The sequence below is a fragment of the Aptenodytes patagonicus genome, chromosome 2 (genome assembly GCF_965638725.1).
Source record: "Aptenodytes patagonicus chromosome 2, bAptPat1.pri.cur, whole genome shotgun sequence".
Taxonomy (NCBI): domain Eukaryota; kingdom Metazoa; phylum Chordata; class Aves; order Sphenisciformes; family Spheniscidae; genus Aptenodytes; species Aptenodytes patagonicus.
The window spans coordinates 96460787-96475967 of record NC_134950.1 but is presented as its reverse complement, the minus strand read 5'-3'; the positions used below and the strand labels follow the sequence as shown (position 1 = coordinate 96475967).

Sequence of the window (15181 nt, the reverse complement as noted above, 5' to 3'; positions counted from 1 at the left end):
GTAGGCAGCATAACGGCCTGACTGATAGTAACACAAAAAAATGAAGCATTTTTCCAGTTGAATTGCCTGCACCTTCAACTGATTTAATTCTTCTAAATATCTCTAGATCCAGTCTTTTGTTATAGGTGAAGTTCTTTCATGTTTAAGGAAAGCATAAATCTTCCAGCTGAAATAGATGCAATCTATGCCCAAATGCTTCTTACAAGCTGCCAGAAAAGGGATCTTTGAGTCAAACTCCAAAAGGTTTAACATTACAGAACTGTAGGTAAGGTATCTTTCCTTCTCCCTTTCAATAAAATCAAATTCAACTCAGGAATTCTCACTTTAGCACAGCATTGTAGGGAAAATGACCCATTTTTAAGAGATGATTGCAAAGAAACATTTACTGTTCTTTTAGAACTGTAACAAAATAATTGAGTAGAATGACTTCCTATATGTCATCTTCCCCCATCTACCTCCTCTAAGAGATATCTTCTATGTAGTTTACAACAGTAAATTAATTTTCACCTTCTTATTTGAAGGAAATCGTTGAGAGCTTATATAAGTAAGTTTAACAAAACAAAACATAAATATTGAAGTCTTTAATGTGCAAGATTTGTTTCAGCAATGCCTACTTTAAAATCAGAACTGAAATGTCTTTGAAAGAGACAACTATGAGAACCACATTTAAAATGTGTTAAGAAATATTAGTTTTATTTAACCAGTTTTCACAGCTGAATATTTATTCTATAAAAACTTTACAGATTGTACAGTTTATATATAGTTCAAACTACTAGAACAAAAAAGTAGGTCCCACAGATGCAAAAATACTGTACCAATCCAAGGTAAAGGCAGATTTACACACTGTACAGCTCTCCACTGGGAAGGGGAGGTGGGTCAGTTCCAAGTAAAAACTTCAAAACTGTACAAAAATAAGGTTTGATTTCTTTTTCATTCTTCATAATACATTCAATAAGATTGCAAGCACAGATACCCAAGTAATAATAGATATCTGCAGTCAGGAATTAATAACCACTCCTGAAAGGAATGCAAAATAGGTCTATTTACACAGGGCACTCTTTTACACCATACTGTATATAGTGTATATTTAAAATAATAAAAAAGCATAGACAAAGAACATTAAACATCTAATATAAGGTAGTTTTTTTTAAAGGAGTTTTTTTTTTTACTTAATAGTGTGCCAAAGAATTTTAACTTATTAAATAATATATTCTAAGTGAACCTAAAATTTATGAACATAAAATGCATTTTTGGTGTAATACATCAATTAAACCAGCAAATAGGAAAAAAAGAACCAAAAACAGAACCCAAACTGTATATAAAGTAGTATTCTCACCCAGCAACAGAAGCACTTATGTAGTTATTTAAAAAAAAAAAAAACAAACAAACAAAAAAACAAACCCAGAGAGACTATTTAAAAACCCACTAAAAGTAACTTATAACTTAGGATATTCATACATAAGATATTCAGTGATTCACTAATACTGCAAAACAAGCTTTTTTTTGTTTTTTTCTTCCCCCTTTCATTTCCCTCCCACTTCCCCTCATTCCCCTTCCCCAAGAGACAGTGGTTTCTTCATGCTATCTGGGTAAGAATTAAATATATTCTTGCCCCCTTCTTTCTACCCCTCTATACCTCCCCCCAAAAAAGGACAGAGTGTTTTCTTAGCATTAATCCTGAGCACACTCTCTTTTTGGGGATATTTGTGATTTAATCTTAATAGGGTTTAATTCCCCCAAATTTTAGAATGTTCCATTACTTGAGGTATTTCAACCTTCTTCTGGGACAATGCCTTGTATCTTAGCTGACTCGTTGGGCAGTGAAAGTAAGGGCTGGCTAATACCCGTTTCAATTCTGTTTTCTAATGAAAAAGAAAAGCATTATTCCAGACTTCCCTGCCACACAGAAAGTAATGCAACACCATTCACTTTTTAATCCATTCTCTATTTGATACAGTACTAGCCAAAGATAACAAAAACTAGAGCCTTTAAAGAGATGTTTGGTAGTGCACTCTTTTTTTTTTAGCTTGTGTGTGTATGTCTACATACACACTCTCACACACATATTACATTATATATATAAAGACATATATATGCACACACATACACTTGTGTGTGTGTATATATATATCTATATGTAACAATCAAGGAGAAAGGAGTTTTGTTCAAATTTAAGTGATACAGTACTTTTAAACCCCTTGACAATAAAAGGGGAGGGGGGAGTCCACTCCTGTTCCCAAGATGAGCAAGGGCTGAGTTTATATAGGTTTTTTAAATGGGCATATTTTGTTTGCCCTGATGTCCAAGAAATACAATTCCAGTGTCAATGGGCATCTCATCAGAACTCATCAATTTTCTTCTGCAGATATTTTAACATTGAGTCCATCCCTTGTGCTGAGCCCCAGATTTTCTTCAAAACTTCACACTCCTTTTCATTTGCTTGTTCCAAGTCCACCTTCATGATATTACGTACTAAAGCTTTAGATTCTTCAAGTACCTAGGCCAAAAAAAAGAAAAAGGGAGTTGAGTTAGTATTACATGAGAACTGAGCAACACGTGCACTTCAGAATTTGTCCATATAAACCTGTAAGTTGATTATGAACTTAAGCTTATCAGTTCATGGACATACTACGACCCTAAGAAACATTTCTCATAGAGTCTCTCATAGCATCACACAGGATTTCCTTTACCCAATACCAGCACAATTTACAAGTGCACAAAAATGTGGAAATAATGAAAATCAAAATCATAACTATGAATATATATGGTTTTATGCCGATAGAGAAAACTAACTCCATTTTGTGAAGGCTAATCATAACACTATTATCCAGAACCGCTCTAATAACCAGGCAGACCTTGAATCTCTTGAGCATTTAAAATAGACTGAAAAAATCTCATTTGCTTTTACATTTAGAAAACTATTAATCTGTTTCAAAATCCAAAATTTCTAACGCACAGAACAGTTAATTTGTACTGCGTCTCTTCTCATGAGAAAGCATCAAATATTTGTAGTTTTAGCTATCTTCTGCAACTGCCAGTAGCACACACAGCCACGAATGCACTAGGCATTACTCATAAAACTAAGTTCAACATAATATCAAAGACTGCATTTATTTCCTTGGTAATTTAAATTACAACTCAAGGTAACTCAAGATTCCTGTGTTTCTGTGCAGTTCTTAGGGCAACTGTTTACACTGGTGATTAGAATAAAGTTGGACTTATGCAACTATGTTAAAACCAAAATATATTGTAAAGAGACCAATGCTGGTTTAATGTTCTTAGCCACAATGTACTATGACATATGATAAAGAAGAGTCAGATACAAACTCAAAAAAAAAAAATCCTCAAAAACCCAGCAAAGAGATACATAAGAATGTGTTAAAAGACATTGCTATACTAAAATCCGTCCTTGTTTCATGAAAATAATCTTTTTTAAAAGGACATAATGATGTTTTCTAATAATACTTGGATTAATTCTTATTGATCTAATCATAAAAATGTATTGTAAGAAAATAAAGGAAACTTACAACTGAATTACAAGTGACAAGTTCCTTAATTCGAACCATTACTTCTTGTGTGAATGTTCCCGGCCAAAACACTTGAGAGACGAGTCCTTTGGCACAAGCTTCCTGCGCGGTCAACTTCCTTCCACTGAACAACATTTCATTGGCCTGAAGGGATAAAAAGTTACTTCTGGTATGAAATGTAATGAGACAAAACTCATTAAAGGAAAAGTGTTCGAAACAAATAAGGAAAATGCCTGCACTATTTGAAATAGTCTTATTACAGCTCTTCCAACTTTTAATTAATAAAGGCTTGCCTACAGATAGCTGGTCGGTGTTGTTGACTATACTACGTCAGTAGTTATAAAAATAGAGGTTAAACGTGAAAATGTCTTTTGTCATTGCCCATACATGAATGTTCATTAGCTCTAGCTTTCTTGCAGTATTGCTGACTTGATTAACTGTATATGTGGTAATAGGTTATAATGCTTGGCAGATCTGTAAAACGGCAGTGAAATACATCAGCTTGCCCTTTATTATAATGTTAGTTGCAGCAATGAAATATTTGCTAAAAGTCTACATTATCTGTAAATTATAAAAGATAACCCAGTTTTGGTAGTAGATCTCCTGGGAACTGCCAGTCTTGGTAGAAAAGAACAGTTAAATATTTTGCAACTAAGATGTTTTTTAGTACTGAAAAATGTTTGAAACCTAAAATATATGGTTTATTTTCAGCACTTCTCCAAAGTCTTCAGCAGTATTTCATTTATGATGCAACACTTAAATAGCTGGATCATCTTAGAATGTGACCTCCAAAGCCCACTGAAATGAGCAGGATGTATTCAAGTTTCTGACCAAATTCAAGAAAATAAACATTCCCATTTTATTCAGGAGTTCAATATTGAACTGATAAATCCTTTCAAAAGCTGATTTATCAGTCTTATTAAAAAAACCCAGTATTTAAAAGATCTTGTACATAGTTTAAAGGTACAGAACAGAGTACTACATTCTATGCGTTAAGGTGATCTCTAGTTCTGTAAATCTTTTTGATTTGTAATTATCATACACTTCACTATTTATCAGCTTCCCCATTAAAGCTTCATCCTACAACCATTTACGCTTATGCTTTAATTCTACCTTTAGTGAAGTTTCTTATATAGTTAAAATTGTTGTTTGCGGTGACATCTGCATGGAAACAGCCAGTGAAGATTAAAAAGTCAGAGTAATTGTCAACCTCAAAAAAAATAATCAGTTTTACTGTTTCTTAATGACTAATTTACATTGAAAATACGACAAAGCCATCACTGGACTCTTGAAATATGGGAAATAAGGCTGTTATAAAACACCCAAACCTGACAGGTGTAGCATTTCTGAGGACAAAATTCTGAGGTTTTTTAATGTTTTCTAATACTGGAAATGTAGTAATTATTACAGCAACTTTCAGTCAAGGACCTCAAGTTATCTAATTACTGTAGGTAATGTTCCTAGTATTGCCATTTTACATATGAAGAAATTTGAAAACTCAGAGGTCTATTACTTGCCCCTTTGTGATGAAATACAAGGTCTGGGTTCTACTGGCAGTTTGGTTGCTGACATCCAGTCCATTAGGCATGTAAAAAAAGATGTTTCCTAGGTTCTTTTACATAAAAGTTATCATCAGCACATCTCTCATGAGTTAATATGGAAAGTTGTGACTCCGATATATTAGTTTAAAAAAAAAAAAAACAAGCCTCAAACTAAAGGTACAAATTATGTACCCCTATAGTTCTACCTTCTGTGAAAGCAAAATCAAATATACAAGGTTCATTAACTATCACAACTGTACTTTCTAATTTTCCAGATTATATGTGAATAATACTAACCTGAAACACTAGCCAAAAACCAGTGATATACACAAGTTTGTCTAAAAACAGGAATCATTTTCCTAAGGAGATACGGAAAAAAATTTCTTCCAGAATAATTGTAAGAGATACTTAACATTTATATCAAAGATCAAAATGTGAAGTCAATCTAACTGGGAGTTAGGAAAGTCAGAAATTTAAGACGGCTGGTCAGGTCTACATAACATTCTTCACATGTATCTGTGGTAACAAGGATAAAAAGGGAATGCTAGAAAGCCTTAATAGTTTTGTTTGGTTTTTTTTTTTCCTCCTAAAACTCAGTAGCAACTGCTGAGTTCTCCTGAACATGAAAATCCACAAGTGATAATGGTGCAGTTATCTTATTTCTGCCAGCTGTAACACAGCATTAGCAGAAAACCTCACATGAAATGAGCGCTCCCATTAGCGTTCTCAGCTGACGGGTTTTGAAGGGAAATGTTTTGCTCTGGCATCTTAACTTTTGATCTATACACAACATATGCCGGAGACCCACTGCTAAACAAGTTTTAATCATATAAACATGCCTTCTATCCGCTGTGAAAATTAACACGCTGGTGGTTACTTTCCAAGGAATATAATACAGCAACAGAAATGAAGATGATAAAAATATTTCATTAATATAAGATTCTCATTAACAACCTTCATTTTCTACTCAGTCTGCCTTTCTCCTTCCACAGAGGAACTTCACTGGGACACCCTCTGGTCTCTCTTTTTACAGCGAGCGCTTTGAGGCTCACAAGGGACCTTCCGTGCAAGCCCACAGGCACTAGCTGCCATGGAGCATCTCAGCTCTCTTGCACTATGATCAGGAGGCAGCTGGTCTCTGTAACGCCCGAGACCCTGGCTGTGATGTGGACTACAGGCACTATGGAAATGTGTATCCCTCATGACTGACAGAAAAGCATAAGAAATAACCGCCAAGCATGCTGGAGACCGACAGGGAAACCCAGTGCCTGGAGCTTGATCACGCAGCTCCTGTGCTTTATACTCAGGACCAGAAAACCAGACCAAGAGCTCCACAGCAGACGCACAATAACGTATCTCCCCAAAGAGACATCACCTTAATCTCTATTATAAATTATTTTCAAAACTCAAAAGCCAAGTTTAAGAAACCTTCTAAAATTCTTGGTATTACCAATACAGCATCAGTTTTGAAACCTAAGGTCTGGGTTTCAGATTTCCTGTAATAATGACCTCTGTCGAACATGTTCCGTGAAAAAAACCCTCCATGACAGACCTGCTCATCAGCCAAGACTGACCCCGTAGGGAAGATCAACGGCAAGGTTGTTGGAAATTAAGATTTTTACATAACTGCTGATGATAAAAAGAAGGCACCGAATCTGACTTACAAGAGTTAAGGGTGGGACTAATATTCCTCAATTAATACATTTGTAGCAAATTTTATGATGCATACAGAGGCCTTAATTCTTTCTTTTGTATGATATTTTAATCTTTTTTCCCCAAAATGTTTCTTATCTCACCCATACCATCTCTTCTTTCTGCTGACTTCTCTCTCCCTTTTATAGATAGAAAGCATGCTACTTTATCAAAATTTTCAGTACAGATTCTGAATATATTTCATGAAATCTGCTGATTAAAGTCCAACTTTGTCCCATACGGCACTGACATTGCTATAATGCAGAGGGTCGAGGACCGCATGAAAACAGTGGACTTTTTTCCCCTTTTGCACTGAATATTATGGAATTATTATCACTGGAAGCTTTCAATTTAAATCTTTATATTTAAAAATGAGGGCATTCACAAACACACATGAAAGAGCATACTAGGGAAGAGCTTCTTCTGTTTTTTGTACAACTTCTAAAGAAACCACAAGTCTCTAAAGGACAGGGATGGATGGAATGGATGGATGAATGGATGGACGGATGGCCAAATAAAAAGGGAAAGGAACAATCAGTAGTTTGAAACATGCTAAGATATTAAAGATACTCTCATAACTGTTAATCTATTTCAGTTGCCTTTTCTGTTCTCTTCTAATAACTAAATCCAGACATCACACAATTAGTCATTAGATCTGTTCAAACTGATGCTTTTAATATATCAAAACCTGTATTTTTAAATCAATAAATACCTACAGGGAAAAACTGGCTTTTATAATAAACAGTAATTTAGGAAAAACAGGTGTAGCTACAAGCGCTTGTTTCATACTGTTACTGTTCAACTTCAAATTGGAATGGGACGTAGGTCTAAGAATTTTCAAAGAACACAGCATAAAAAAAATAGTATGCAACATGAAAATAATGTAGATAAGATTTTTAAATAGCTTTTTGTTACATTTGATTCTTTCATTTAATTGGAAAGCAAGGAAAGGGGTACTAAGTAACATGGGGCTTATGTTTTCAGCAACAATGTGAAGTGTTACTTTTTTTTTTCCCCAATCCAGCAATACTGTAAATCAAGTGCAAGACTGAAAAAAAACCATCCTTCACAAAGGTGATTTGGACTGAGTATTTCTTGCATGACACACTAGTGTTAAACATCAGCAGAGATCTGCAAAGCCAGGAAGTTCAACACGACTTCTTGAGAACGAGTGCATGAAAGCCGAATTACTTATTTTGCATACTAGCATGAGACTGCTAATAGCTGGTGACACGGTGCTCTGCTGTGTAACGACACTGAGCGCAGACCAGCCCATTCTCTGCTACACTCTGATGCTGTGCTGAATGCAAGACACTGGCGGCTGGTCCTCACAAGGCATCAGCAGGGAAGGTGTGTCCTGGTATGCAGGACATAACCCTTCTGCCACCATCAGGGTTAAGGGCGCCCATGACATGGGATTAGGTCCCGTGCCTGCTTTCTGTTCTGTGCACGCAGGTGAAGACTAGGTTGTAACAGCACGGAGCAGAGAAGCTATAAATACTGCTTTCTCATGAAAGGTTTTCTTTATTTTTTCTTTCTCTTATGAAAAGACAACACAGCAAAGGTAAAAAGTCTTGAAATCACTCTGGATAAGTTATCACAACTGCATTGTGAAGCTGTCAGCCCCTACCCTGCAAGCTACTTACAGAAGCCAGGCCCATTATCCGAGGGAATGTAAGGGATGAACATCCATCTGGACTTTGTCCAAAAGTAGTGTATGGTGTCTGAAACCAAGCCTTCTCGTTAGCCCAAACCACGTCACACAGAGGCAATATAGATGCTCCAAGTCCAATGGCTGGGCCATTTACTGCTACAATGATAGGCTTCTTAAACTGAATAAAAGTATTCACAAAATTCCTGAAGAGAAACAGAAACATGCACTCACTACATATATAGAGAGAGTAAAATACACCAGCCCTTGAAAACTCAGTAATAATTCATCTCCACAGTAACATTGCTTTCAAAACCAACCTGATACCCTTCCACAATGAGGTGGTTAGCTTGGTGGATGAGGGGAGAGCCGTGGATATTGTCTACCTAGATTTCAGAGTGAAGCTTTCAGCACTGTCTCACATAAGAGACTCATAGTCAAGCTGTTGATGTATGAGCAGACAGTGAGGTGACTGAGAAATGTCTGAATGGCTGGCCCAGAGGGTGGTGATCAGTGGCACGAAGTCTAGTTGGAGGCCAGTAATTAGCATTGCACCCCAGGGGGTCAGTGCTGGGTCCAGTACTGTTCAACAGCTTCATTCGTTATCTGGATGATGGGGCAGAGTGTACCCTCAGCAAGTTTGCTGATGATACCAAACTGGGCTGATACACTAGAGGGTCATGCTGCCATCCAGAGGGACCTTGACAGGCTGGAGACATGGGCTGACAAGAACCTTGTGAAATTCAACAAGGAGAATTGCAAAGTCCTGCATCTGGCAAGGAACAACCCCATGCACCAGTATATGCTGGGCGCCACCCAGCTGGAAAGCAGCTTGGTGGAAAAAGACCTAGGGGTCCTGGTGGACACCAAGTTGAACTTGAGCCAGCAATGTGCCCTTGTGGCAAAGGCAGCTAATGGTATCCTGGCCTGCAGTAGGAGAAGTGTTGCTAGCAGGTTGCGGGAGGTGATCCTTCCCCTCTGCTCAGCACTGGTGTCCAGTTACGGGCTCCCCAGTGAAAGAGAGATGTGGAGCTACTGAAGATGGTCTAGCAAAGGGTCACCGAGATGACTAAGGGACCGGAGCATCTCTCATGTGAGGAAAGGCTGAGAGAGCTGGGACTGTTCAGCCCGGAGAAGGCTCAGGGGGGGATCTCAATGTGTATAAGTACCTGAAGGGAGGATGCAAAAGAGGATGGAGGCAGTCTTTTCAGTGGTGCCCAAAGACAGGACCAGAGGCAGTGGGCACAAACTGAAACACAGGAAGTTCCCTCTGAACATCAGGAAACACTTTCAGGGTGACTGAACACGTGGCCAGCAAGGTTGTGGACTCTCCATCCTTGAAGATATTCAAAAGCCCTGCCTGGACATGGTCTTGGGCAGCCTGCTCTAGATGACCCTGCTTGAGCAGGAGCAGGTTGAACAAGATGACCTCCAAAGGTTCCTTCCAACCTCAACCATTCTCTGATTCTGTGAAAGCCTAGCATTTCTCCCAGCCCAACAAAGCACAGTAATTGGGCAGGTGCAGATTTAATGCCCCTCTTAAAAGCACCAGCTGATATGGCACTTGTGGTATATTCACATGCCTCACAGCCCTCTCTTAGATGAGGCTGTAGTCATACCTCACCTCTGGGCTACAGCCCTACTTGGTCTTCCATGTGTTTATGTATGACATTGGTATAAGGTATCTATCTATCTATCTATCTATATTTTTAAGTGAAGTTATAAGGTATATAGGTATAAGTGAAGATGGGCAAAGCATTAATAAGTTTCCTTAAGGAGTGTTTCTGGACTTTTGGGAGACAGCTTTTCTTAATAAGTAAATCTGCCTTTTTAAATTATGAACAAGCCATAAATAGTAGAGCTCCATTATCACATATCACACACCTGTAAACTTCCCCTCCTCATCTCCCTCTCTTGGTTGGTCATAATAGCATAGCACCTACGACATTAAGTTACAAATGCATATTCTCATCCTCATTATCAACACAAAATGACAATTCATTCCAATACCCACAGAGCATGGATGCTTACATGCTTCTCTGTTCTCAAACAGTAAATGCTTTCTAGAGCTTCTTAGGAAAAAGTAAGTGTGTGTACACGTACGTGTGTGTGTGTAACACATGCATTAGAACAAGTAGAGACTTCTAAAACCTCCAAGTTGAGGTGCAGACATTTCTCAGTTAATAGCTACTAGATATAATGAAGAAGTTGTCCATAATTACTTCAAGTACATGACAAATTCTGATTAGAATACAGTGTACAACATACAGTTGTCAGCACTTGTAAAGCACTCCTTTGCTCTGAATGACAGATGATTTTTCATTTCATTGTTAGATGCTGAAATATGAGATTTTTATCAAAATTTTAAAAAAGGGGGGATTTAGTGGTAATTTTGAAGTTTGCTCTTTATCTGCGTTACGTGTTTTTCTATTTCTGCAAAACAGGACATTTTTACTATATTGCGTCCATCACTAAAGGTTATCACACTTCTTAACTCATTCTAGTGAATGGAAATAGAAATTTTTTTGCATTTATCTACTGGAATCATCTTATGCAAGCTGTCATACAAACATCCCATCCAGAGACTTAAGATAATTTTAATCATGTCTGAATATTCCAGAGGGGACCATCTCTAGCATATATATGAAAAATACCATTATTAGATTCGTAGGTGTTTTAAGTTACCTTTATCCATTTTATTAACATTGAATAATAGGTGACAAATCAGGTTTCTGGAAGGGCCTGAATTAAACTAGTGACAGAAGCTCAGTGTTAAGAGCCTCTGTCCCCTAGCCGCATCTGAAGTCACTGCATGAGCAACTTTTACATGGAATGACTGAAAATTTTCCTTTGAAAAAACTAACTATTATCATCTGTGTGAGCCAATTGTGCCTCCAATGAAACAGGCTTTACATGTTACAAGGCCCTTTTTAGGGACATGAATATTGATAACAACAACAGAACATGGTCTCTGAAGAAACATAGATATTCCGGAAACATACAAGAGCTAATCCAAGAGCCCAGGCCCTCAAAACCAGCGTTCAAATGATAAGCTACTTGTTTGTATTGTTAAAACATATCTGTCTAGGATCCATACCTTTTTCCATATATATTCTTCTAGTTTGTAGTAGTTCAGCTCATTTTGTTTGCTTAGGTTTGGTACCTAGTGTTGGGATGATGTTCACTAGTATTAATCTACTCCTCTAAAATATCTATCATTCCACCGCTCTGAATGTACTATATTGTTACTCATTCAATGCACATCTTCTATTCGTGTGTCCTAAATTTGTTTTCCTGAAACCCTATGGCTGTTTAAGTCTTTTAAAATTGGTTTCAACTGGAGGAGCATTACCATACTACCAGTTTTCATAGTTAATTTTAGTAGTAAAAGTAGTGATGCGTGAAATGACAACCCAAATAGAAAGGGACAGGGAGTATAAAGAAGTCCTGCACACTAAATCACGTAACAGGTGAGCATCTGAGATCTTGTTGAATTAGAGGCTTTTCAAATATATTAAAAAAAAAAAAAAAGATAAAACAAGCCAGACTACACAATGAAGAATAGCCACTCAGATGACTGAAGACAATCTTACATACCTAATAGCTTCTGCCATCTTAGTGCTTTCCTTTTTTCTATCATCGGTTAAACGTCGTATAAAATAAATAAAATCAAGACCACAGCAGAAAATGCTACCAACTGCACTGAACAGGACAAGTTTACTGTCATCTGCAGCTGCTGTGTTCAGTGCACTTTGGACTTCCTTCATTACCTGAAAAATCAAAAATTCATTAGAGTCTTTTTATTACATCATTAAAAAGTAGCATACTGTTCTCCTCCCCTCCTCCCTCCATGAAATCTTTGGCATCGTTAATTTTTCCTTAGGATCCACTCAACCATCATATAAGAAAAGTTAACTTTTTTCATTATCCCAAAATAAGAAAGTTAAAAAAAAGTATTAGAAGCTTTGCATTTCAAAAATGTAATTAGACTAAGATAATGAAATCATTAAGAAAAGATCTATTAGATGTTATCTGTAACTAAAGCACTCATTCAGCATTTCTGTAATTTGGACAGCAGATGGCATATGCAACCAGTTCAGAAAAAAAAAAAAAACACCAAACCCAAACAAACAACCCTTAATTCAGGCTAAAGCTTGTTTCAAGTAGCACTTCATAAATCGCCACGTCTTATAAAAGACAGTACATCTACATGTTCAGATAACATAGTTAAAACTCAACTGAATTACAGTTAAAGTCAGGTTATGTGTAACATCTCGCAAGCAACAACCTGAATCTTGTTTTGTGTATGTTTGTGCCTGAGTAACAGGCATAAATTAGGCAGAGACTTAGAATTCCCTCAGCACCCTTCCCCCCGCAAAATCAGAATTGTTCTGACCTCTGGATTTAGTGAATTATTTTCAGATGATTTTGTTGATAGCAAAATGTGTGTGAATCCATCTTGTTTCCTGACAACAATGTCTCTGTACCGGTACGCACTCTCCGTTTGTCTCACGCTGAAACGTAGCCTTTTATCAAAAGGTTGATCTCTCCTGTCATCAATAAACCTCCGCTTGCTGGCTGTCACTCCTGTTACAGATGTCTGTATGTTGGTTGTACCATTGGCTGCTAATGCTTCCATAAAGGTGGATGTACCTGGAAATAGTTTAAACAATAACATGCTATTAATTACATTTTATTAGCTCAGCAGTTTCAAAATCCCCATTAGCATGAAAACACACCAGTCATACTAAGAACACACAGTAAATATGAAACTCGGTCCCCTGGAAGTTACTGAAATGTTACAGAAATAGGCACTGTGCACAGAGCAAGATTAAAGTGACAAAGGGATCCAACAAATTCATTTTACAGTTGTGAGAAAATACATTTTAAACAAGCCAAACAGACTAATCATCACATACTTATTTTTAGAAGGAAGGGAAAGGTTTATTTAACGTTCCTAATACCAATACACTTCAGTAGGTTAACTCTCTGCTTTCTCCCTTTCCAACATCTTTAAGTTGTCTAACAGCATCAAGATTGCAAAGAGAAAGCAGAAGCCTTTTGCTTCAAATGCCAGGAGAAGTTAATATACAGAAGAAAACGACACTTATAATAAGCCAAATAAAGAACTTGATTTGCAAATCATATAAAGCATAATAGTCATTAAAGAAAAATGGAAATGAAGAAATACAGACTATGCTTCTGTGAAAGGGAAACAAGACGCATGCAGTGATGGATATTTTAATGGATTCATAGACAATGAGCTATTCCTCAAGTCTAAACAATTTTTGCTATTAGAATTGGCAAATAGAGCATTATGTCTTTCTGGTCTTGTTCCCAGTCACTTAAATAGAATTTGAAGGCATGCAAGTAAACAGGCCATTCCTCATGACACTGAAGGGACAGATTTTTCTGTACTCCACATTCGAAACACAATACCAAATAATTAGCATTCATAAGAGAAAATAAGAGACCATCTTGGATCTATAATCCATCTGTATGTTAAAGTCTCCACGTAAAATCTCCATAAAATTTGTCAGATTAAAGTAATGGAGTATGCATGGGGGGAGGGGACAGTAGGGTTAAAAATGTTGGAAAAGTGTGTTACAGGCCAAGATAGGAAAGTTTTGAAAGCCTTTTTCTGAAAACTGAGGTCTGAGACTTTGTTAAAATCTACTGGAAACCCACAGCCCTTATCTCACAAACAGGTACTTCAGAACATCATGCATATGTTGTCTTAAAAAAGTACAGTTAAACCACATATAAGTAAGTTGTTAATTAAACACCATTGATGCATCTTGCTTAATTCATCATTATCTTTCTGAAGAATCTGTATTTTTAAAGTTCTAGTAATATGCAATGCTATGCTTTTTTTTTCTTTTTTACAAGATACTTCAAACACTTGTGGGTCCAGTGAAGACATTAAACAGGCTCACCTAAATAAATGGAATATCCTATATCTCCACATTTTAGCTGTATTCAAATGTTGCTTACTTTGACCCATATGAAGTATGAGAGAGAGATTAAGAGAAAGACTAATGAAATTAAAATTTAGAACATTATATGTTTTTCTATTTGTATTTCAGAAACTGCCTTCAGATACAGTCTTTCTATCAAATGTTAAAATAAGTAAATCTTTGATTATAAGTGTTATGATTAATTAGGCAAGTTGTCTGTCAAATGAGCTATACAATAATAAGGTTTTATTTTACTTTTTAAAGTCTTTGTTGTATTAGTGATTTAATCCTCTTACCATATCACTTTTTGTGAAGAAGTTTAAACAATTGAAAAATCTTCTTGTCTTTAAGTGAAGAGTAAGAAACTGAATTCAGTTTGTGATCAGTCTCAGAGACAGAGGTGAACAAAATGAAATGGAAAATTAATATTTTATATTGTCACAGAAGTTTCACATTTATTCCTAAGTTTTTCACAGCTTATCAAATTCCTTTTTTCATTTCAGCAGAATAAATAAAAATTTGATGCATACCAAATATGAAATTGATGAGGGATGTTTTCGATACTTTTCCCTTGTAAACCACCCTACGTTGATTACATTCCTTTAAAAGAATTTCCTTCGAAGGGAATTTGCAGGAACACGACTGTTTGCCTATATTTCATTAGGAACACCAGATGAAATGGTATCACTGGCCGCAATGGTTTGTTTTTCCATAGGAGAGGTAAATTAAAACAACTGAAATCACCTCCGATTTCTAAACCCTGATAGAAGATTTTATGGCCTCTGTCCCAGCCATAGTGAAAAAAGTGGAGAA

At 36.6% G+C, this 15181-nt stretch overlaps 1 protein-coding gene across 2 annotated transcripts in view; it reads right to left on the bottom strand.

Moving 5' to 3' along the window:
- Window positions 1-1505: 1505 nt before the first annotated feature.
- The window catches only part of CDYL (chromodomain Y like), a 109384-nt gene continuing 95708 nt past the window's right edge, over window positions 1506-15181 (bottom strand). The window contains exons 4-8 of one of the 2 annotated variants that reach the window (XM_076330478.1): window positions 12808-13064; window positions 12009-12181; window positions 8407-8617; window positions 3528-3671; window positions 1506-2497 (exon numbers count right to left, since the gene is read on the bottom strand). In XM_076330478.1, coding sequence (XP_076186593.1) covers window positions 2339-2497; window positions 3528-3671; window positions 8407-8617; window positions 12009-12181; window positions 12808-13064 — 944 coding nt within the window. In that variant the 3' untranslated portion in view covers window positions 1506-2338. The remainder of the gene's footprint in view (window positions 2498-3527; window positions 3672-8406; window positions 8618-12008; window positions 12182-12807; window positions 13065-15181) is intronic. The other variant, XM_076330477.1, reaches the window with a different exon arrangement.